Source organism: Mastomys coucha, unplaced genomic scaffold, assembly GCF_008632895.1.
Source record: "Mastomys coucha isolate ucsf_1 unplaced genomic scaffold, UCSF_Mcou_1 pScaffold16, whole genome shotgun sequence".
NCBI classification, from domain to species: domain Eukaryota; kingdom Metazoa; phylum Chordata; class Mammalia; order Rodentia; family Muridae; genus Mastomys; species Mastomys coucha.
Genome location: NW_022196898.1, coordinates 36,305,942 through 36,313,908, shown reverse-complemented (window position 1 = coordinate 36,313,908; position 7,967 = coordinate 36,305,942). Strand labels below are relative to the sequence as shown.

The window sequence follows — 7,967 nt, the reverse complement described above, 5'->3', positions numbered from 1 at the left end:
CATTGGGTGGTCGCGTCATCCCGAGACTTGAGTAAGGATCTCCCCAGTTCCGGGGGTCTTTCAGACTGTGAGGAAGAGGGGGAGCATAACTCACCAGCAGGATCACACGGTAGAGCTGGAAAAGAAACCAGTACAGGTTAGACCAAGAGCAGTGAGTGCCACAGACACACAGTTAAACTTCTCTAGAGAGCTTTCCCAGCAGTGCCGGTTCCTGCCCTTGTGCCTCTCCTACACCTTCCTCTTCTTCCCTTTCTGCTGCATCTTCTCCTCCTTTAATTCCTTTCTTATTTCTTTTCCCACATTCTATATCATCCAGAAAAGACACATGGTCATTTTCATACTTATAAGGTAAGCATCTCTGTGATGAAGAGCCCTGTTCTTCCCCAACCCTGCCACCCCAAGGGGAAAGATGGCTTATTCAGAAGATACTGGGGAACTTTGCTTATCAGCCACAGAAAAATAAGTTGAGTTGCTACCTTACACAGTATTTCATCTAGTTGTAAAGAGAAAAATATATTGTTAACAGAAAACTGTGCAGCACCTAGGGGTGGGGAAGGATTAGTAAATACAATGTCAAAAAAAAAAAAACAATGTGGAGGTGAATATTGAAGAATCTAGTTACATTAAGCTAATAGTAATAGTTTTGATTAAGGAAGGATATTGTAGCAGACAATCTTAGGAGCTATCAAAATGGAAGAACCATTAAAGTTCTTGCTATTAAAGTCTACAAAGGATACTAGTCAGCTGGGCAGTGGTAGCACATAGCTTTTATCCTAGCACTTGGGATACAGACACAGGTGGATCTCTGAGTTTGAGGCCAGCGTGGTCTACAGAGTGAGTTCTAGGACTCATTCCAGAGAAACCCTTCTTGAAAAACCAAAACAAACAAACAAACAAAAAACCAAAAATACAAAAAATAACAAACCAAAACCAAACCAAAACAAAACAAAATACCAAAGTGATTCAAGGTACATGAAGAGTGCTTCTTGATTAACAAGGAAAGCAGCAACCTCGATAGCAAAATAGACAAAGAGTATAAGAGGCAATATATAACATGGAGGCTCCAATAAACAAACAAGAACTCTGAAAGCCCCTAAATATATTAGAAGGTGATCAGTTAATTGATAACCATAAATCTTCCAAACTGAAACAACAGACCAGTGTCATTATATTGGCAGATGTTCAAACCTGGACAATTCTGGATATGGGAAGACCTGTTCTTAACTGCCTGTCAGTTTGTTCCTCTGCCCACACCCCCTAGTCCTTCCTTCTCTCAAAAACCTTAAGTGTCATCTCTGGACTTGCTACCAGGTTCAACAACAGTCAAATAAGAGGAATAAAGGTCTCATTCTCAAGACCTGGAGCCCACTGGCTGCCAACGTCCTATCAGAGGAGGCTTGGGTCCAGAGGAGATTTAGACTTCTTCAATTACTCCTACTCTCAGTATTTGGCCATATTATTGGTCAAATAGAAGAAATTCTGGGGAAAATGCAGGCTTTGTCACTAGATAGGAGAGATACTGATATTCATCCATCCACTTGCAAGCCACGAGGCCCTGGGAAGCATGTCCTTCCTATTTCAGTGTCTTTTCCTATCAGATTGGGATAGTGACAGAACCTGCCTTTTATTGTGTTTGTAGAGACAAGTGCGTGCCCACAGACTGTGGAGACCAGTGGCTCAGATTTCTTTAGGATATGATCAAGATTTTCTCCTAATTATTATTCTTAGCTTGAAATGACTACTTGGTTAAATGCTGATGTGAATAATTACTTCCTCAAGTATTAGCAAGAGATCAGAGACAACTAGCAGAAAAGCCACATTTATGTATTTGTTCATAAATAAGTACTTTGTAATTCTGTGACTGTCACAGAATGTACACTATAGTGGGAGGAAACTGCTCCATGTAAGGCTTAGAGAACATTGCAGGAGAGAAGGCAAGGAGACGTTTAAGGGCAGAGGATCAGAAGGTTTGCTGAAACTATGTATCCAAGAAGTAACAGGGACCCATGCACTTCAACTATAGACCCAAACAATGATACTATCAATACACAAGCTAATGCACAAGGGGAAATCTCAAGTGGCCCACCCCTAGACAAAGAATTACAGGCAAATAGTGCCTGGTGAGCGTGTGGAGGGATACCCTATTAGAGATGAGTTCTCTAATAGGCTGTTCATCAGCCCTGAAATTGCAGACACAAAGCCACACTAAATTAACTCGACAGGTTGTGGTTATGTATTTATGTATGTATATGGAATAATAGTAATCAAAAAAGGTTATCAATGTGAGAGGGAGTGGGGACATGAGAGGCTAGAGGGAGAACAAGGAAGGAGGAGGTGATAGAATTATATTTAATTTAATTTTTTTGATAAAAATATAACATTGCTTCAGAGAACAATGCTCGGGTGAAAAATAAAGCAGAGAAGTAAGTTGTATTGAAGCTTCAGACTGTCTGGACACTCAGTGCACTCCTGGTATAGAGTAACAACCATGAGGAGAGTGGGCATGAGCAGGAGGGAGGGAGGGAGAGGGAGAGGGAGAGAGGGGGAGGACAGAGAGGAGAAACAGGAGAGAGGGGTAAGGATGAAGAGAGGGGGAGAGGGATGGGGAGAGGAAGGGAGGGGAAGAGAAAGAAGAGAGAACATGAGAGGAGAGAGAGAGAGAAAGAGTGTGAGAGAGAGAGAGAGAAAGTAAGAGAGAGAGAGAGAGAGAGAGAGAGAGAGAGAGAGGAGAGTTATTAAGCACTATTTCTAAGATTTTGCCCAGAGCAACCAGCTAATAACATTTCTTGAGATATATACAGTTTCTGGGGAGAATCAGGTAAGTTTGGTGTAGTGGTGAAATGACCCCCAGAGATCAACAAAGCTGTTTAGGATTCCTGGTAGCCACCTAGTAGGCACCTGATAGTGACTGGCTATTAAGTAATCAAAGCTAGTAAGATAAGCTTAAGTTTAGACTTAGTATGTCACATTAAATGACAAAGGTGTGTAAGTTTGGAGAAGAAACTACCAGGTTTCCAAGCTGCCAACATGCTGGGAACAGATTCAACCCAGCAAAGGAGCAGAAGAGCAGCAGATATAAAGCAGAAAGAAAACAGAGGAACATGGCATTCTGGAAATCAAGCTAAAAGTGCCCTGCAGGAGTGATCACTCATGCGTCTGCTCCCAGAGGCTCAGGAGTAGGAAAGGGAGATGACCTCTGGGTGAAGCGGTGTGAAGTGGTGGGTGATGTTGGGGGAAGACTGCAAAGGAGCAGTGGGGACAAAAGGTTGATTAAAGGGAGTTCACCAAAAAGCGAAACAATTGAACACTTGCCTGGGTCAAGAATGAGAGAAGCTCACGGGACAAGATTGGGAGCTTGAAGGAATCTTCGATATGCTAGAAGTGTTCCTGGCTTTGATGGACATCTGGGGGGAAAGTCTCACGAGTTTAAGAAAGGCAGGTCTCAGAGTAACTAAAAATTAAGGTTTTGTTTTGTTTTGTTTTTTGTTTTTTAAAAAGGAAAGAATTGGGGAAGTGAGACAAATGAAGTTGTCAAGCGCAGAGTGAACCCAGTGCAGAGTGAAAGGAGAAAAAGAAATGGTTTGGGAATGAGGGGGGGACAACTCTCCAAGCATGCCTGTGCATGGATGGGAACAAGCTGGAATGGAGACACATTTGAGTGGAGGAGAAGGGTATTGAATGAGCAGGTGGAGACTCCTATCTTTGAGACAAGGTGTATTTACAAAGCAAGAAGAAGGCAGACAGGTAGATATGGGGGTAGAAAAATAGAGAATTTTCTTTTTGCCATTTTTACTTCTAAAATAAATTATTAATCAACGTTTCAAAATGGGGCCAAAAGGATTAAGCTTGAAGAGAAAAGAGAAAACATGAAACAATGGCTCCTATGCACGAGTGTGAAAACAGGGCTGTGTATGAATCAATTTCCACCTCGTGTGATGATAAGGTGCCAGGTGAGCCTTTGTTTAAAGTCCCACTGTTTGGACACAATTGAAGTGTGTCATCTGGCAGTGCAGTAGGGAAAGAGAGTTGAAAGAGCATCCGCAGGCATGTTGTGGTGATGAGCTGCAGAGTCTGTGATGAGTCCGTGATGAGTAAGCCTTCCAAGTGTAACAAATAACAATGGAAGAATAATCCTGCTACTCTGATGTGTGACACCAGACAAAGCAGAGTGTAGCTACTGCGGAATGAAGAGGCCTGGTGATACACATAAAGTTCTACTGTGTGAATAAAAGGAAGCCATGTTGACAGAAGAAAAAGGAACTGAGGGACCAAGATGTTGCCTACACTGTGTGTGTGTATGTGTGTGTGTGTGTGTGTGTGTGTGTGTGAGAGAGAGAGAGAGAGAGAGAGAGAGAGAGAGAGAGACAGACAGACAGACAGACAGACAGACAGACAGACAGACAGACAGACCACAGACAGACACAGAGAGACACGGAGAGACAGACACACAAAGAAAAACAGAAAGAGACAGAGGGACAGAGAGACAGACGACACGTGCATCCCTGCCGCATCCCTGAGCACCACCAGGCAGAAACTCAGTCCTAGAATTCTCTATCCTTTTCAGTGTCCCAGACCCCACTCCAAGCTGTCCAACTTACCACAGATCAATAGCAGGAGCCAAGGTAGCATGAGGACAGGCTGGGGATGATAACTTGAAGGTGCCTCTTACCAAAAGGAAAAAAAAAAAAAAAGCAAAACCAGACTATTCACAGAGATGTCACAGATAACCGCCCTTAGCCTCTCTGAGGTTTGAGGAAGTTGGGGTCGGAAGTTAACCTTCGGCACAAGTTTACTGAAATAGAAGTACAAAGGAACATTGTCAAGTGTTCATTTCTTCCTCCATGAAGGCCCACAAAATGAAAGATGCTCCTTTGTATGGTTTGATTTAATTTCATGACTTGGAGCTTTTGTGCATCAGGAGGTGTGGGCTTTCTTTTTATAACTTTGATTAATACTTTATGCATTAACATGTTAATATTCATGCATCTCAGGGGTTTCCAGTGGATGATTCGTGCTTTGACGAGTCTCGCTGAGCTTGAGTCCTGCTGAATGTTACACCACACATCACCGTCTCTGGTAAGGATGTCTATTTAAGTGTCTGATCAAATACACCCTCTTTCTCACAAGCTCCTATTGTGGTCTCTCTGTGTCTGACTCAGGGATGGAAGGAAGCATTCACAGATTACGTTCCCTGTCTGCTGTTGTTGCATATTTTGATTTATATAGGGTTCAGCTATTCATATAGATATTTTCCCATGTTTAAAATTTCAGTGTCCCAATAAATGAACATGAGCCACTTTTTTAAAAGTCACAGGAAGTCATAAAGCGGGAGAGGTTTGGAATAAAATGGAAGATCTGAATATGCACCAATTAGCCTCTGTGTACTGGAAAAGGCTCACCATCATCACTAACTCTTGTATTTGTGGGACACCCTTCCTCCTCTTACCCCCATCAGGGGTAAGCAGTTCCTGCCGTTGCTTTCTTTAGCATCTGTGCCCCCCTTTCTGTCACCTGAAGCTTGTATGTGATTTCCATTATGGATTAAAGGGAGATAAACTATTTTATTTTTCACATTTCTTCAATCTTTTATCATCTAAGATTAAGAATAACCAGGCAGGACAAAGGGGCTGGAGAGACACATAGTCAACTAGTCTGAGCCCATGAGGGCTCACAGAGACTGAGCCACCAACCAAAGAACATGCAGGGACTGGAACAAGGCTTCCCACACATTTGTGCTGTTTGCTCTTCATGTGGGTCCCCTAACAACTGGAGTGGGGGCTGTCTCTGACTCTGTTGTCTGCTATTGGGTCCCCTTCCACGAGTTGGACTGCTTGGTTGGACCTCAGTGGGAGCGGTGCTTAGTCCTACTGAGAGACTAGATGTCCCAGGGTAGGATGGTACTCTGAGGAGAAGGGGAGGTATTTGTAAGGGCAGGATTGGGAGAAGAAGAGGGAGGGGGCTGTGATTGGGATGTAATGTAAATTAAAAAATAAATTATGAGAAAAAAAAAGAATAGCCAGGCAATCTGTGGAGGCTACATTGTTATGGAAGATTGAAAAGTGCATCTACGTTGAGTATTAAGTCCAAAGAGACAAATTGGGAGAAGTGAATATCGGTGGACACACTCAACGTTAGGAAAAAGAGACAACCCAGCCAAATGTCCAGAGAATTTTCTGGACACCAGATGGTTGAACCAGCAACTGTGACTGTGGCTTGGGATAGTTGCGTGAAGATGTCTGCCGAGCTTAAACTTTCAGAACCAACACAAAAGCTGCCGCCCCTTGAAATGCCAAGGCCGGGATCCAGGAGACAGAGGGAGTGGCTTTTGTGACACAGTTTTACATCTTTCTTCTTGTGTGTTCTGCTCCAGAGCTTCTTGATTTCTTCACATTAAAAGATCTTTCCATGCCACTCCATAGATTTAAAGGTTCTTTAAAGATTCTGTCCATTGGAATACAATTAACATAAACTAGAATGATCATCCTAAGAGAAAGGAGACATTTCGGCTCAGGATCCCCCAAGACCAGGTTCTCGGCACAAAGATTTGCTCCAAAGGGACAGAGGGCAGGGAATAAAAGACAAAGACAGAAGATAGAGGATGAGGGAGAAGGGGAAAGAAACATGGGAAATGGGGCAGGAGTATTTGTACCGGAGGGACAAAGGTCTGCCCCTGGATAGAGAGGAGACAGATGTGGAACATAGAAAAATGGCCGTTTATAAAGGTACACGGGGAACCCTGTGTTAGGATGAATGTTTAATTTTAATTGGCATGAAAAGAGGTGAGCCAAAGGGGTCTTTTGATTGCTGGACTTCAATACTTTGATAGCTGGACCTTGGTAGTCAGCCTCAGTAAGAGAAGTGGCCAAATAAGGGAAGTCTTTGGGGGCTAGCTTTAGGAATGTAATCTGATGGCTTTTAAGGAGGCAGAGGAAATGAAGGAGATGGGCAAGGTCTGCCAAAACTGTTTTGCCAGACTGGATTGGCCAGAGTCCCTTCAATAAGTATACAGCATAATGATTTTTGACAAAGATAAACTGACATAAATACAATGGTAGCAATTGGTTTAGATTATTTGCATCATTTCAACATTGAGTTTGTGTTATTAAACATGGGGTCACAATATACACCCTGGGATCACAGTCTGCACTCTGAGGTCATGGTTTGCACCCTGGGGTCACCATCTGCACCCTGCGATCACCATCTGCACCCTGAGGTCAGAGTTTCCACCCTGGCATTGCAGTCTGCACACTGGAATTGCTGTCTGTACCCTAGGGTCACAGTCTGCACTCTGGGGTTGGAATACACCTTGGGATCACAGTCTGCACCCTGAGGTCACTATCTGCACCTTGCCATCACAGTCTGTAACTCGTGAATGAGAATTTCTGGAAAGAAGCCATATTTGCAAGTGCTGATTGATGGCCTAGACCTTCAGTGACGTGGAGAGTTTGGAATGTTCCAAATCCAGGGGCGAATGATCTTGGACATCTTTATCCCCTTTAATAACAATCTGTTGATTGCCTTTGTACATGAACTAACCTCTTTTGTTACCATTATGTAAATATATGGGGATGTACAAATAGACTCCAAGTTTTCACCAACCAAATAGCTAACAATTCTATCAGGCTTCCCAGCTCTGTTATAACCTGCCTACCTGATGTATTTGGAAGTGTGTTACTGTATAACTTTCTTTGCTCTGTTACTATAAAAAGTTAATGAAATCGGTACTTTGTTGGAACATGGTATTTGGAGAAAAAAATCTGAATCTGTGTTCCTGAGTCATGATTGTTCATATTCACTTCAGAAAACTCTCTTTATTCCTTTGAGGTAGGATCTCTTTCCTTCCTCAAAAACAACCTATGAAGCCAGGTTCAACCAGAGGGCCCCTATTCCATTGGCTCTTAGAGATCTGGGGGCAGGGGCTGGCTTTGATACATTCCTGCTTAGAAAATGCTAGTCAGCTATAGCCA

General features: G+C 43.0%; 1 protein-coding gene and 1 long non-coding RNA gene across 2 annotated transcripts in view; one reads left to right on the top strand and one right to left on the bottom strand.

Annotated features, from left to right (window-relative positions):
- Positions 1-4,742, bottom strand: part of LOC116093084 (Fc receptor-like protein 1) — a 15,659-nt gene extending 10,917 nt beyond the window's left edge. Inside the window, exons 1-2 of the mRNA XM_031374265.1 lie at positions 4,599-4,742; positions 95-115 (exon numbers count right to left, since the gene is read on the bottom strand). Of these exons, the coding sequence (XP_031230125.1) occupies positions 95-115; positions 4,599-4,629 (52 nt within the window). The 5' untranslated portion in view covers positions 4,630-4,742. The remainder of the gene's footprint in view (positions 1-94; positions 116-4,598) is intronic.
- A 17-nt stretch (positions 4,743-4,759) lies between these two features.
- On the top strand, positions 4,760-6,994 carry LOC116093085. Its single transcript, XR_004119624.1, has 3 exons — positions 4,760-4,873; positions 4,992-5,076; positions 5,272-6,994. It is a non-coding gene; the product is annotated as an uncharacterized LOC116093085 (long non-coding RNA).
- Positions 6,995-7,967: the final 973 nt, after the last annotated feature.